The following is a 17,434-nucleotide window of genomic DNA, read 5'->3' as shown; positions in this document are numbered from 1 at the left end:
GGTGTATCGTGACATGGACTAAACATATCCACATATATATGGTGTATCGTGACATGGACTAAACATATCCACATATATATAGTGTATCGTGACATGGACTAAACATATCCACATATATATGGTGTATCGTGACATGGACTAAACATATCCACATATATATGGTGTATCGTGACATGGACTAAACATATCCACATATATATGGTGTATCGTGACATGGACTAAACATATCCACATATATATGGTGTATCGTGACATGGACTAAACATATCCACATATATATGGTGTATCGTGACATGGACTAAACATATCCACATATATATGGTGTATCGTGACATGGACTAAACATATCCACATATATATGGTGTATCGTGACATGGACTAAACATATCCACATATATATGGTGTATCGTGACATGGACTAAACATATCCACATATATATGGTGTATCGTGACATGGACTAAACATATCCACATATATATAGTGTATCGTGACATGGACTAAACATATCCACATATATATGGTGTATCGTGACATGGACTAAACATATCCACATATATATGGTGTATCGTGACATGGACTAAACATATCCACATATATATGGTGTATCGTGACATGGACTAAACATATCCACATATATATGGTGTATCGTGACATGGACTAAACATATCCACATATATATGGTGTATCGTGACATGGACTAAACATATCCACATATATATGGTGTATCGTGACATGGACTAAACATATCCACATATATATGGTGTATCGTGACATGGACTAAACATATCCAGATATTAATAAAAGGCCATATCGCCCAGCCCTAGTGAAAGGTATGACAGATGCTGGATTACCAAGTTTGGGATGTATGGCACATAGTTTGTGAACCCGTTCTCAAACAATGGCAATAAAACTATTCTGATTCTGATTTGTGACATTACTGCCACAGGGAGATGCATTGGGGCAGCATTTTAGGCATTCTCCTTTAGCCTAGGGCTGGGCGATATGGAGGAAAAAGCATACCTCGATATATTTTTACTTAAACTCGATATTCGATGTATATCTCGATATATTCTCCGGTGAAAGTACACGTATGAAGATATTCATTTTTGAGCGAGATTGGAATTAAGCTGAAGTGCTCGTCAACACTGCCCTCAAGTGTTGTGGCAGAAAATTGCAAGTGACGCGGTTAACCCAGACGAAGAGCTTTTTGAGCAAGGAACCACCATTACATGTTATGTAGACCACAAGGAAGTCTTTTACACAAAAAAATCATAACAATATGACAACTTTAATGCGCCCTATAATCCGGTGCGCCTTTTTTATGAACATAAACCTGACTAGACCTGCTCATCGGCAGTGCGCCTTATAATCCGGTGCGCCCCATGTTCGGGAAAATACGGTATATGAAAAAACACTCTAATAGTAGGAGTAATTCAGTACAGTATGAGTCATTTGGAAATATTAGTTCAGGCCTACTTACTGTTGGTAGATGTCCCGATGATTCCCCTGCAGACGGCTCTTCAAGTTGCTTGTATTTTTACCGGAGGAAAGCAAGGAGACCAGCTGGCAACCCAATATCAATATAAATCTATCCTGTTCTTGACCGCTGCCAAGGTAAAATGTCTCCACATGTCTTCTCTTTCTTCCAGGTGCAGAAGACTTTTTGAAATGACGTGTGCAACAATACAGCGGGGATGTAACGATACCAGCATTTCATGTCACGGGTTATTGTGAGTAAAATCAGCACGGTTGTCATTATCATCGCAGTGCTCAAAAAGCTTCTTAAACACAACTCAAATAAATGGACACGGTTAGAAAAGTCACCATTGTGCATGTCTTGTGTTTCAATATGCTTCACTGAAGTGTTTCATTCTGGTCTTGCATCTGTTTTAATAGCTAAACGTTTATTGTTGTACTTTTTATATTGAGTTTGAGTTAGAGTTTATTTCAAATATGCAAGCATACAACATGATGCATCACAACTTCCAGTTTCTCTATTCAACATGTTGGAAAAGGAGTAGGAAGAAGCAGAGCTTATTTTATCCTACCCCTTTTCCTTTACATAGCAGTTGCTAAAACTTTGGTTCACTTCTTGTTCTCAATGTATTCACAATATACTCCATAAGTAATAACAATAAAAAATAAATAAATAATAATTGGTGAAATAAGTATGGTGAGATGAGTAATATTATCTTGAAAACGAATGGATGGATGAAATAAATTCGGAATATTTATCATGGTTCTTCCTTCTTTGTACTTTGTAAACACTTTTAAGTTTGAAGAGTTTCTTGAAGTGGAGCACATTGTTTGATTTCTTTGCTTAATCCATTCCATCATTTAATTCCACATACTGATATACTGAAGGTCTTAAGTGTTGTACGTGCGTACAAATGTTGAAATTACATTTTCTCTAAGATTATATTTTTCCTCTTTTGTTGAGAAGAATTGTTGTATATTCTTGGGTAGCAGAATATAGTTTGCTTTGTGTATAATTGTAGCTGTTTGCAAATTCACTATGTCGTGGAATTTCAGTATTTTTGATTCAATGAATAAAGGATTTGTATGTTCTTTATATCCAACATTACGTATTATTCTAACTGATCTTTTTAGTAATGAATGAAGTGAACTTTTGTAGTTATTTCCCCATATTTCTATGGGTATGTACTGTAGCACTTTAAGATGTATTTAAATGAAAAGTGCGCAAAAATAAAATCTACGTTATTATGTTTCACTTTTGGCGGGCGTTGTGTCTGTCCTACTCTGTTCAGCGGTACTTGAACGCACCATAAAACACCTCCGTGTCTTTTCCTTTGCTTTAAGATCGGTCATCATAATTGTGTGCTAAGAGAGCACAGCTTGTAGGTTCAATGCGCACAACTGAATAGTTTAGATGTGTTTATATAAGTTTCGATTGGGGCATGTTGCCTTTAACGGGGAAAGACCGAGTATGTCTCTTGTTTTCATGTTAGCATTGAAGCTAGCGAGCTGGCACCAGGAAGTCCGCCGTGACTTTATCAAAGTGCAGTTATTCAATCTCAGTTTCTTAGCTCATTTTGTTTTAAAAGGGTAACACTAACCGTCGGGAGTTTCGCCACCGTCGTAATTATTACCGTTTATCGTTCCATCCCTACAATATGGTCTTGTTTCCCGGTGAGAAAACTCCAGACACAGCGTTTTAGTATTGGTGGTTCTGATTGGATCCCCGCTGCGAGGCTCCGTTTGATTGGTGCAATGGAGTCTGACGTCACTCGTCACTAAAGCTTACGTCTGATTGGCGAAACCGAGTCACGTGACAGTGCCTGCCGGAAGAAGGCTTGAAATGAATAATTATGATGTAAATAAATGTAACGGAGTAAAACTAATGCCGAACAAAAATGTAATTGAGTCAAAACTAAGAAAAAAAACAAATTACATTTTTTATATTTTACGACAGTGGTTCTCAACCTTTTTTCAGTGATGTACCCCCTGTGAACATTTTTTTAATTCAAGTACCCCCTGATCAGAGCAAAGCATTTTTGGTTGAAAAAAAGAGATAAAGAAGTAAAATACAGCACTATGTCATCAGTTTCTGATTTATTAAATTGTATAACAGTGCAAAAATATTGCTCATTTGAAGTGGTCTTTCTTGAACTATTTGGAAAAAAAGATATACAAATAACTAAAAACTTGTTGAAAAATAAACAAGTGATTCAATTATAAATAAAGATTTCTACACATAGAAGTAATCATCAACTTAAAGTGCCCTCTTTGGGGATTGTAATAGAGATCCATCTGGATTCATGAACTTCATTCTAAACATTTCTTCACATCAATATTTATAGAACATGTCCACAAAAAATCTAGCTGTCAACACTGAATATTGCATTGTTGCATTTCTTTTAGACATACATTTTAGTGAGGGTCAAACCATCATGGCACGGGGGAAACTCTGGCTTTATGCTAATGAATGGAATAGCCTACTTGATTTGATGTTCAGTTTATGAACTTACATTCATATTTTGCTGAAGTATTATTCAATAAATATATCTATAAAGGATTTTTGAATTTTTGCTATTTTTAGAATATTTAAAAAAAAATCTCACATACCCCTTGGCATACCTTCAAGTACCCCCATTTGAGAACCACTGTTTTACACCATCCATCCATCCATTTTTTACCGCTTATTCCCTTCGGGGTCGCGGGGAGCGCTGGAGCTACAATCGGGCGGAAGGCGGGGTACACCCTGGACAAGTCGCCACCTCATCACAGTATATTCTACACATAAAAAGCATACAAGTGTGAAAATAAGGAGTGATACTTTTAGACTGTCAACATATTCTTGTCAACACATTCCACTCATCCTGGACATTCAAACTAACACTTTCCCAAGTTCCAAACCAAATTCCATTTTTCCCAGTCAATTCAAACTCTTTAACATTCAAACCATTCCAACATTCAAACTATTGAATTTCCTCATCTAGTTTATTATTTAGAATGCATAAAAAAAAGTAAGTTAGGTCTTTCATGATTGTGAAATAGGCAAAAGTCCATAAATCAAGTGCAGTTCCCCTTTACATGCCGAGAAAAAAAAAAAATGCCGGTAGTTGCCGTTATGTTATCACACTAATTAAAATGTCGACTAATCATGCAGCAATTCAACACCCTTTTTGCGCGATGTCTTCGTTAATGTGAAGAATCCACTCAACTGGTGTGAGAGATGACCTTTGACCCGGGTCAAGTGCCTTCCTCGTCTGGCGGTCGTGTCGCGGTGGAGAGCGTGACATCTGCGGGCAGACGGCCCAACGCTGCCAGCCTTTTCTGCGGCCACCGTCTCGCGGTCGCTGCAGGCTGGAACAAAAGGGACAAAAGGAGGCAGGACACGCCGTGGCGAGACGCGCAGCTGTGCCGAGGTTTTCCCCCGGCAGAGAATACGCCAGAACTTTTTTGTTGTTGTTGTTTTTGTTTTTTTTATTTCCATTTTGAACAACAGTTCAAACTCATTCACACATCTTCTATTAGCTTCACAGCTCCGTTTTCCCCTCTGCTCCAGCTTGTTGCACGTCCTGAAGAAGTAGACAGCCAGGAGCTGGCATTACCCACAATGCAATAGGGCACTGATTATGTAATAATGCAATACACTTTCACCTCATTATGTAATAATTGCACACATTTTGTAAGAACTACTGCAAAAGTGATTACAAAATGCTCAGCTACTAAAGAAAATGTAATACTTTTTTTGCTTTAAGGACCATAAAATATACGTTATCATTAGCCAACGGGCGGTCCGCGGGACACATCCGGCCCACCAAATCTTTTCATTTGGCACGCCGAACATCAATGTATTCCTTTCTAATATGCAAAATAAATAAACATGTTCACATTGTCATTATGGGGTATTGTGTGTAGCATTTGAGGACAAAATGAATTCATTTTGTTTCTAATATGTAAAATAAAATAAAAAAGTTTCATATTGTCATTATGGGGTGTTGTGTGTAGAATTTTGAGGGCAAAAATAAATGTATTCCTTTCTAATATGGAAAATAAATAATCATTTTCACATTGTCATTATGGGGTATTGTGTGTAGCATTTGAGGACAAAATGAATTCATTTTGTTTCTAATATGTAAAATAAAATAAAAACATTTTCACATTGTCATGTGTAGAATTTTGAGGGCAAAAATAAATATATTCCTTTCTAATATGGAAAATAAATAATCATTTTCACGTTGTCATTATGGGGTATTGTGTGCAGAAGTTTGAGGACAAAAATAAATTAATTTTTTTTCTAATATGCAAAATAAAATAAAAAAGTTTCACATTGTTATCATGGGGTGTTGTGTGTAGAAGTTTGAGGGCAAAAAATAATTTATTCCATTCTAACTTTCAAGGTAAAAAAACTGTTCACATTGTCATTATGGGGTATTGTGTGTAGAATTTTGAGGGCAAAAATAAATGTATTCCCATCGAATAGGCAAAATAAATAAAAACATTTTCACATTGTCATCATGGGGTATTGTGTGTAGAATTTTGAGGGCAAAAATAAATGTATTCCTTTCTAATATGCAAAATAAATAAACATTTTCACATTGTCATAATGGGGTATTGTGTGTAGCATTTTCAGGGCAAAAATAAATTCATTTTGTTTCTAATATGCAAAATAAAAATAAAAAGTTTCATATTGTCATTATGGGGTATTGTGTGCAGAAGTTTGAGGGCAAAAATAAATATATTCCTTTCTAATATGGAAAATAAATAATCATTTTCACATTGTCATTATGGGGTATTGTGTGTAGCATTTTGAGGACAAAAAGAAATTAATTTTGTTTCTAATATGCAAAATAAAATAAAAAAGTTTCACATTGTCATCATGGGGTATTGTGTGTAGAATTTTGAGGGAAAAAAATAATTTATTCCATTCTAACTTTCAAGGTAAAAAAAACTGTTCACATTGTCATAATGGGGTATTGTGTGTAGAATTTTGAGGGCAAAAATAAATATATTCCTCTCTAATATGGAAAATAAATACAATTTTCACATTGTCATTATGGGATATTGTGTGTAGCATTTTGAGGACAAAAATAAATTCATTTTGTTTCTAATACGCAAAATAAAAATAAAAAGTTTCACATTGTCATTATGGGGTATTGTGTGTAGAATTTTGAGGACAAAAATAAATTAATTTCGTTTCTAATATGCAAAATAAAATAAAAAAGTTTCACATTGTCATCATGGGGTGTTGTGTGTAGAATTTTGAGGGAAAAAAATAATTTATTCCATTCTAACTTTCAAGGTAAAAAAAACTGTTCACATTGTCATAATGGGGTATTGTGTGTAGAATTTTGAGGGCAAAAATAAATTCATTTTGTTTCTAATACGCAAAATAAAAATAAAAAGTTTCATATTGTCATTATGGGGTGTTGTGTGCAGAAGTTTGAGGGCAAAAATAAATGTATTCCTTTCTAATATGGAAAATAAATAATCATTTTCACATTGTCATTATGGGATATTGTGTGTAGCATTTGAGGACAAAATGAATTCATTTTGTTTCTAATATGTAAAATAAAATAAAAACATTTTCACATTGTCATGTGTAGAATTTTGAGGGCAAAAATAAATATATTCCTTTCTAATATGGAAAATAAATAATCATTTTCACGTTGTCATTATGGGGTATTGTGTGTAGCATTTTGAGGGCAAAAATAAATTCATTTTGTTTCTAATACGCAAAATAAAATAAAAAAGTTTCACATTGTCATCATGGGGTGTGTGTGTAGAATTTTGAGGGAAAAAAATAATTTATTCCATTCTAACTTTCAAGGTAAAAGAAACTGTTCAAATTGTCATTATGGGGTATTGTGTGTAGAATTTTGAGGGCAAAAATAAATATATTCCTTTCTAATATGGAAAATAAATACAATTTTCACATTGTCATTATGGGATATTGTGTGTAGCATTTTGAGGACAAAAATAAATTCATTTTGTTTCTAATACGCAAAATAAAAATAAAAAGTTTCATATTGTCATTATGGTGTATTGTGTGTAGAAGTTTGAGGGCAAAAATAAATGTATTCCTTTCTAATATGGAAAATAAATAACATTCTCAAGTTGTCATAAATTCATTTTGTTTCTAATATGCAAAATAAAAATAAAAAATTTCACATTGTCATTATGGTGTATTGTGTGTAGACTTTTGAGGGCAAAAATGAATGTATTCCTTTCTAATATGCAAAATAAACATGTTCACATTGTCATTATGGGGTATTGTGTGTAGCATTTGAGGACAAAATGAATTCATTTTGTTTCTAATACGTAAAATAAAATAAAAACATTTTCACATTGTCATTATGGGGTGTTGTGTGTAGAATTTTGAGGACAAAAATAAATATATTCCTTTCTAATATGGAAAATAAATACAATTTTCACATTGTCATTATAGGGTATTGTGTGTAGCATTTTGAGGACAAAAATACATTTATTTTGTTTCTAATATGTAAAATAAAAATAAAAAGTTTCACATTGTCATTATGGGGTATTGTGTGCAGAAGTTTGAGGGCAAAAATAAATGTATTCCTTTCTAATATGGAAAATAAATAACATTCTCACATTGTCATTATGGGGTATTGTGTGTAGCATTTTGAGGACAAAAATAAATTCATTTAGTTTCTAATATGCAAAATAAAATAAAAAGCTTCACATTGTCATTATGGGGTATTGTGTGTAGAATTTTGAGGGCAAAAATAAATGTATTCCCATCTAATAGGCAAAATAAATAATCATTTTCACGTTGTCATTATGGGATATTGTGTGTAGCATTTTGAGGACAAAAATGAATTCATTTTGTTTCTAATATGTAAAATAAAATAAAAACATTTTCACATTGTCATGTGTAGAATTTTGAGGGCAAAAATAAATGTATTTCTTTCTAATATGCAAAATAAATACAATTTTCACATTGTCATTATGGGGTATTGTGTGTAGCATTTGAGGACAAAAATAAATAAATTTCGTTTCTATTATGCAAAATAAAATAAAAAGTTTCACATTGTCATCATGGGGTGTTGTGTGTAGAATTTTGAGGGCAAAAAATAATTTATTCCATTCTAACTTTCAAGGTAAAAAAAAAACTGTTCACATTGTCATTATGGGGTATTGTGTGTAGAATTTTGAGGGCAAAAATAAATGTATTCCCATCCAATAGGCAAAATAAAAAAAATAAAAATTCACATTGTCATTATGGGGTATTGTGTGTAGAATTTTGAGGGCAAAAATAACTGTATTCCCATCTAATAGGCAAAATAAATTAAAAAAAAAATTCACATTGTCATTATGGGGTATTGTGTGTAGAATTTTGAGGGCAAAAATAAATGTATTTCTTTCTAATATGCAAAATAAATAAAAATAGTCACATTGTCATATTGTGTGTAGCATTTTGAGGAGAAAAATAAATTAATTTAGTTTCTAATATGCAAAATAAAATAAAACAGTTTCACATTGTCATCATGGGGTGTTGTGTGTAGAATTTTGAGGACAAAAATAAATATATTTCTTTCTAATATGGAAAATAAATACAATTTTCACATTGTCATTATGGGGTATTGTGTGTAGCATTTTGAGGACAAAAATAAATATATTTTGTTTCTAATACGCAAAATAAAAATAAAAAATGTCACATTGTCATTATGGTGTATTGTGTGTAGAATTTTGAGGGCAAAAATAAATGTATTCCTTTCTAATATGCAAAAAAAATAAACATGTTCACATTGTCATTATGGGATATTGTGTGTAGCATTTGAGGACAAAAATGAATTCATTTCGTTTCTAATATGTAAAATAAAATAAAAAAAACTGTTCACATTGTCATCATGGGGTGTTGTGTGTAGAATTTTGAGAGCAAAAAATTATTTATTACATTCTAATTTGCAAGGTAAAAAAAAACTGTTCACATTGTCATTATGGGGTATTGTGTGTAGAATTTTGAGGGCAAAAATAAATGTATTCCCTTCTAATATGGAAAATAAATAAACATTTTCACATTGTCATTATGGCATTTTGAGGACAAAAATATATTCATTTTGTTTCTAATATGCAAAATAAAAATACAAAGTTTCACATTGTCATTATGGGGTGTTGTGTGTAGACTTTTGAGGGCAAAAATGAATTTATTTTCTACAGTATACGGACAAAAGTATTGTGTTGTAGCGCTTTTACACCAATAGTTATATATAATATAATATAATGTTAATTATAATAATAAAATGTACCAATTCCACAGCAAAAAAGGTTTGGTCCCAAGTCTTAAAAGAAATAAAAAGTTCAACGTTGAGCATTTGAGGCGAGCCCACCAGAGAAAAGACGAGGTAGACTTTAACGGTTGCCGTGGCGATGTGCTTTCAATGGCCGCTCACCTTCAGCTCCCCTCGCAAGAAGGAGGTGCAGAACTCTCGCACACGCTCAGTAGAGATGGGCCCCTGGGGCAGGAGCCACTTCATGTCGGAGTCCCCGTCGTAGATGCCCACACGGGGCAGGTCCTGGGGCCTCAGTCCAAAGTACTGCAGGGACCTGGAGTTGGACGTGACTTCTCCGTTGATGAGCACAAACAAGAACTAGGAGACATGTCGGTCAGATATTCAGCATCTTTGTCACTCAGCAACACACAGAAAACTCTTTTTTTTTTGGTTATGACAACACTCATTTTGCCCATGAACACCAATCTTTTATGTGAGACAAGAACACACGTCTTTCCCTTTTCTCTGTTCTAAACACTAAAAAACTGCAAGCATGAGGCGGCTAACATGTGCTTGTGCTACAGTCTCCTGTCAAAAAGTCAAAGAACAAAAACATTCAGGAAGAAAGTGATTTTGGATTCACAGCCTTTCACAAATGACATTGTGGTGGGCCATATTGAATTATATAATGGGCCACATTAAATTATGTAATGGGCCACATTAAATTATGTAATGGGCCCCATTAAATTATGTAATGGGCCCCATTAAATTATATAATGGGCCATAATGGGCCCCATAAAATGATATAATGGGCCACATTAAATTATATAATGGGCCATACAAAATTATATAATGAGCCCCATAAAATGATATAATGGGCCACAAAAAATTATATAATGGGCCACATAAATTATATAATGGGCCATAATTGGCTACATAAAATTATATAATGGGCCCCATAAAGTTATATAATGGACCCCATAAAATTATATATTGGGCCACAAAAAATTATATAATGGGCCACATAAAATTATATAATGGGTCACATAAAATTATATAATGGCCCCTATAAAATTATATAATGGGTCATATAAAATTATATAATAGGCCCCATAAAATTATATAATGGACATTAATGGGCCACATAAAATTATATAATGGCCCCCATAAAATTATATAATGGGTCATATAAAATTATATAATGGGCCCCATAAAATTATATAATGGGCCCCATAAAATTATATAATGGGCCACATAAAATGATATAATGGGCCACTTTAAATTATATAATGGGCCATACAAAATTATATAATGAGCCCCATAAAATGATATAATGGGCCACAAAAATTATATAATGGGCCACATAAATTATATAATGGGCCATAATTGGCTACATAAAATTATATAATGGGCCCCATAAAATTATATAATGGACCCCATAAAATTATATATTGGGCCACAAAAAATTATATAATGGGCCACATAAAATTATATAATGGCCCCTATAAAATTATATAATGGGTCATATAAAATTATATAATAGGCCCCATAAAATTATATAATGGACATTAATGGGCCACATAAAATTATATAATGGCCCCCATAAAATTATATAATGGGTCATATAAAATTATATAATGGGCCCCATAAAATTATATAATGGGCCCCATAAAATGATATAATGGGCCACAAAAAATTATATAATGGGCCACATAAATTATATAATGGGTCATATAAAATTATATAATGGGTCCCATAAAATTATATAATGGACATTAATGGGCCACATAAAATTATACAATGGCCCCCATAAAATTATATAATGGGCCACAAAAAATTATATAATGGGCCACATAAATTATATAATGGGCCCCATAAAATTATATATTGGGCCACAAAAAATTATATAATGGGCCACATAAATTATATAATGGGCCCCATAAAATTATATATTGGGCCACAAAAAATTATATAATGGGCCACATAAATTATATAATGGGCCCCATAAAATTATATATTGGGCCACAAAAAATTATATAATGGGCCACATAAATTATATGATGGGTTACATAAAATTATATAATGGCCCCCATAAAATTATATAATGGGTCATATAAAATTATATAATGGACATTAATGGGCCACATAAAATTATATAATGGCCCCCATAAAATTATATAATGGGTCATATAAAATTATATAATGGGTCCCATAAAATTATATAATGGGTCATATAAAATTATATAATGGGTCCCATAAAATTATATAATGGACATTAATGGGCCACATAAAATTATATAATGGCCCCCATAAAATTATATAATGGGCCACATAAAATTATATAATGGCCCCCATAAAATTATATAATGGGTCCCATAAAATTATATAATGGGTCCCATAAAATTATATAATGGACATTAATGGGCCACATAAAATTATATAATGGGCCCCATAAAATTATATAATGGCCCCCATAAAATTATATAATGGGTCATATAAAATTATATAATGGGTCCCATAAAATTATATAATGGACATTAATGGGCCACATAAAATTATATAATGGCCCCCATAAAATTATATAATGGGTCATATAAAATTATATAATGAGCCACATAAAATTATATAATGGGCCACATAAATTATATAATGGGCCCCATAAAATTCTATATTGGGCCACAAAAAATTATATAATGGGCCCCATAAAATTATATAATGGGTCATATAAAATTATATAATGGGTCCCATAAAATTATATAATGGACATTTATGGGCCACATAAAATTATATAATGGCCCCCATAAAATTATATAATGGGTCATATAAAATGATATAATGGGTCCCATAAAATTATATAATGGACATTAATGGGCCACATAAAATTATATTATGGCCCCCATAAAATTATATAATGGGTCCCATAAAATGATATAATGAGCCACAAAAAATTATATAATGGGCCACATAAATTATATAATGGGCCCCATAAAATTCTATATTGGGCCACAAAAAATTATATAATGGGCCACATAAAATTATATAATGGCCCCCATAAAATTATATAATGGGTCATATAAAATTATATAATGGGTCCCATAAAATTATATAATGGACATTAATGGGCCACATAAAATTATATAATGGCCCCCATAAAATGATATAATGAGCCACATAAAATTATATAATGGCCCCCATAAAATGATATAATGGGCCACAAAAAAATATATAATGGGCCACATAAATTATATAATGGGCCCCATAAAATTATATATTGGGCCACAAAAAATTATATAATGGGCCACATAAATTATATAATGGCCCCCATAAAATTATATAATGGGTCATATAAAATGATATAATGGGCCCCATAAAATTATATAATGGCCCCCAAAAAATTATATAATGGGTCATATAAAATTATATAATGGGTCCCATAAAATTATATAATGGACATTAATGGGCCACATAAAATTATATAATGGCCCCCATAAAATTATATAATGGGCCACAAAAAATTATATAATGGGCCAAATAAATTATATAATGGGCCCCATAAAATTCTATATTGGGCCACAAAAAATTATATAATGGGCCACATAAAATTATATAATGGCCCCCATAAAATTATATAATGGGTCCCATAAAATTATATAATGGGTCATATAAAATTATATAATGGACATTAATGGGCCACATAAAATTATATAATGGCCCCCATAAAATTATATAATGGGCCACATAAAATTATATAATGGCCCCCATAAAATGATATAATGGGCCACAAAAAATTATATAATGGGCCACATAAATTATATAATGGGCCCCATAAAATTATATATTGGGCCACAAAAAATTATATAATGGGCCACATAAATTATATGATGGGTTACATAAAATTATATAATGGGTCACATAAAATTATATAATGGCCCCCATAAAATTATATAATGGGTCATATAAAATTATATAATGGGTCCCATAAAATTATATAATGGACATTAATGGGCCACGTAAATTATATAATGGCCCCCATAAAATTATATAATGGGCCACATAAAATTATATAATGGCCCCCATAAAATTATATAATGGGCCACAAAAAATTATATAATGGGCCACATAAATTATATAATGGGCCCCATAAAATTCTATATTGGGCCACAAAAAATTATATAATGGGCCACATAAAATTATATAATGGGTCATATAAAATTATATAATGGGTCCCATAAAATTATATAATGGACATTAATGGGCCACATAAAATTATATAATGGCCCCCATAAAATGATATAATGGGCCACATAAATTATATAATGGGCCCCATAAAATTATATATTGGGCCACAAAAAATTATATAATGGGCCACATAAATTATATAATGGGCCCCATAAAATTATATATTGGGCCACAAAAAATTATATAATGGGCCACATAAATTATATGATGGGTTACATAATATTATATAATGGGCCACATAAAATTATATAATGGCCCCCATAAAATTATATAATGGGTCATATAAAATTATATAATGGCCCTCATAAAATTATATAATGGGTCATATAAAATTATATAATGGGCCCCATAAAATTATATAATGGCCCCCATAAAATTATATAATGGGTCATATAAAATTATATAATGGGCCCTATAAAATTATATAATGGACATTAATGTGCCACATATAATTATATAATGGGCCCCTTAAAATTATATAATGGGCCACATAAATTATATAATGGGCTACATAAAATTATATAATGGGTCACATAAAATTATATAATGGGCCACTTAAAATTATATAATGGGTCATATGAAATTATATAATGGGCCATATAAAATTATATAATGGGCCATAATGGGTCCCATAAAATTATATAATGGGCCCCATTAAATTATACAATGGGCCACATAAATTATATAATGGGCCACATAAAATTATATAATGGGACACATACAATTATATAATGGGTCATATGAAATTATACAATGGGCCATACAAAATTATATAATGGGCCATAATGGGTCCCATATAATTATATAATGGGCCACATAAATTATATAATGGGCCACATAAAATTATATAATGGGACACATACAATTATATAATGGGACACATAAAATTATATAATGGGCCATAATGGGCCACATAAAATTATATAATGGGTCACATAAAATTATATAATGGGTCATATGAAATTATATAATGGGACACATACAATTATATAATGGGCCATACACAATTATATAATGGGCCATAATGGGTCCCATATAATTATATAATGGGCCACATAAAATTATATAATGGGCCACATAAAATTATATAATGGCCTATAATGGGCCACATAAATGATTTGGCAAGCCACTTCAAAAAGATTTGGCGGGCCATATTAGAATGATGGGACTTTGAAATGAAGTGGTGGCCCACATCAAATGATGTGGCGGCCCCTGGTTTGAGCCCTGTGCAGTACAGGCCGCATAAAGCTGTAACAGATAGACTGTCCATGATGTTCCTACCATGAAGGAACCTTCTCACCTTGCCCGTGAACTCTGGAGCCAAAGCCGCCAGCCGCTCCTTCAGCTCTTTGCTGCCCCTGTTGGCAAAGAGCAGGAGGTGCGCCTTCACCTCTGAGTTGAAGATGCCCACAGCGGTCTGAGGATGGAGAGTTAGTGGTGAGGAGGAAGTGCACACATGTTGTCACCTCCTCCAACGTACCACTTGACTGTACTCCGTCAGGTATCGAACCTCGTTCACCACCACAAAGTTGACAAGACCGTCCGTTTCCAGCTTCTTGGCCTCGTCAACAACCAGGTTCTCTTGGTGGTTATCTGCCTGGACACACACTTCAGACACACACACACACACACATGTGTCGACAACATGCGGCGCACCCAACAAGTATTCACTGTTTCCACATTTTTTAAAGCCTTTTTCCAAAATTATTTTTTGTCCTCAAAATTCATCACACAATACCCCATTTTTACAATGTAAACAGTTTTCTTTTTTTTTTTAATGTTTGAAAATGTATTACAATTTTAAAAACAAATTGAACAGTAAATGTCTCTGTACATGTGAAGTTTTATTTATTTTTATTTTGAATAAATATGCAAAAATAAAAACATTTCACATTGTCATTATGGGGTGTTGTGTGTAGAATTTTGTGGACAAAAATGAATTAATTATATTCTAATATGCAAAAAAAAATCAAAAAAACTTTCACATTGTCATTATGGGGTATTGTGTGTAGAATTTGGAGGACACAAATACATTTTTTCCATTCTAATATACAAAATTTAAAATAAAAACCTTTTACATTGTCATTATGTGGTATTGTGTGTAGAATTTTGAGGACAAAAATGAATTAATTATATTCTAATATGCAAAAAAAAAAAAATTCACAAAGTCATTATGTGGTATTGTGTGTAGAATTTTGAGGACAAAATTGAAATAATTCCATTCTAATATGCAAAATTTAAAATGAAACTTTTCACATTGTCATTATGTGGTATTATGTGTAGAATTTTGATGACACAAATGAATTGTGTCCATTCTAATATGCAAAATTTTAAATACAAATTTTCACGTTGTCATTATGGGGTATTGTGTGTAGAATTTTGAGGACAAAAATGAATTAATTCTATTTTAATATGCAAAAAAAAATATATATATATATTTCACATTGTCATCATGTGGTATTGTGTGTAGAATTTTGAGGACACAAATAAATGTTTTCCATTCTAACATGCAACATTTTAAATAAACTTTTCACATTGTCATTATGGGGTATTGTGTGTAGAATTTTGTGGACAAAAATGAATTAATTATATTCTAATATGCAAAAAAAAAAAATTCACAAAGTCATTATGTGGTATTGTGTGTAGAATTTTGAGGATACAAATAAATGTTTTCCATTCTAATATGCAAAATTTAAAATAAAACTTTTCACATTGTCATTATGGGGTATTGTGTGTAGAATTTTGAGGACACAAATATATTTTTTCCATTCTAATATACAAAATTTAAAATAAAAACCTTTTACATTGTCATTATGGGGTATTGTGGGTAGAATTTTGAGGACAAAAATGAATTAATTATATTCTAATATGCAAAAAAATAAAAAAAAACTTTCACATTGTCATTATGGGGTATTGTGGGTAGAATTTTGAGGACACAAATACATTTTTTCCATTCTAATATACAACATTTAAAATAAAAACCTTTTACATTGTCATTATGGGGTATTGTGTGTAGAATTTTGAGGACAAAATTGAAATAATTCCATTCTAATATGCAAAAAAATACAAAAATCTTTCACATTGTCATTATGTGGTATTGTGTGTAGAATTATGAGGACACAAATAAATGTTTTCCATTTTAATATGCAACATTTTAAATAAACTTTTGCAAAAATTAAAATAAAACTTTTCACATTGTCATTATGGGGTATTGTGTGTAGAATTTTGAGGACAAAATTGAAATAATTCCATTCTAATATGCAAAAAAATAAATAAAATCTTTCACATTGTCATTTTTTTTGCATATTAGAATATAATTAATTCATTTTTGTGCAACATTTTAAATAAACTTTTCACATTGTCATTAGGGGGTATTGTGTGTAGAATTTTGAGGACCAAAATTCATTAATGATACTCTAATATGCAAAAAATAAATAAATATATATATATATATTTCACATTGTTATGATGCGGTATTGTGTGTTGAATT

General features: G+C 31.7%; 1 protein-coding gene across 1 annotated transcript in view; it reads right to left on the bottom strand.

The window, feature by feature from the left end:
- Positions 1 to 4,936: 4,936 nt before the first annotated feature.
- Positions 4,937 to 17,434, bottom strand: part of LOC133633641 (endoplasmic reticulum resident protein 27) — a 54,960-nt gene continuing 42,462 nt past the window's right edge. Inside the window, exons 6-9 of the mRNA XM_062026227.1 lie at positions 15,425 to 15,541; positions 15,245 to 15,361; positions 9,886 to 10,083; positions 4,937 to 5,043 (exon numbers count right to left, since the gene is read on the bottom strand). Of these exons, the coding sequence (XP_061882211.1) occupies positions 5,002 to 5,043; positions 9,886 to 10,083; positions 15,245 to 15,361; positions 15,425 to 15,541 (474 nt within the window). The 3' untranslated portion in view covers positions 4,937 to 5,001. The remainder of the gene's footprint in view (positions 5,044 to 9,885; positions 10,084 to 15,244; positions 15,362 to 15,424; positions 15,542 to 17,434) is intronic.

The sequence above is a fragment of the Entelurus aequoreus genome, linkage group LG18 (assembly GCF_033978785.1).
Source record: "Entelurus aequoreus isolate RoL-2023_Sb linkage group LG18, RoL_Eaeq_v1.1, whole genome shotgun sequence".
Classification (NCBI taxonomy): domain Eukaryota; kingdom Metazoa; phylum Chordata; class Actinopteri; order Syngnathiformes; family Syngnathidae; genus Entelurus; species Entelurus aequoreus.
The sequence above is the reverse complement of the archived record's forward strand: the minus strand, read 5'-3'. Positions and strand labels throughout refer to the sequence as shown.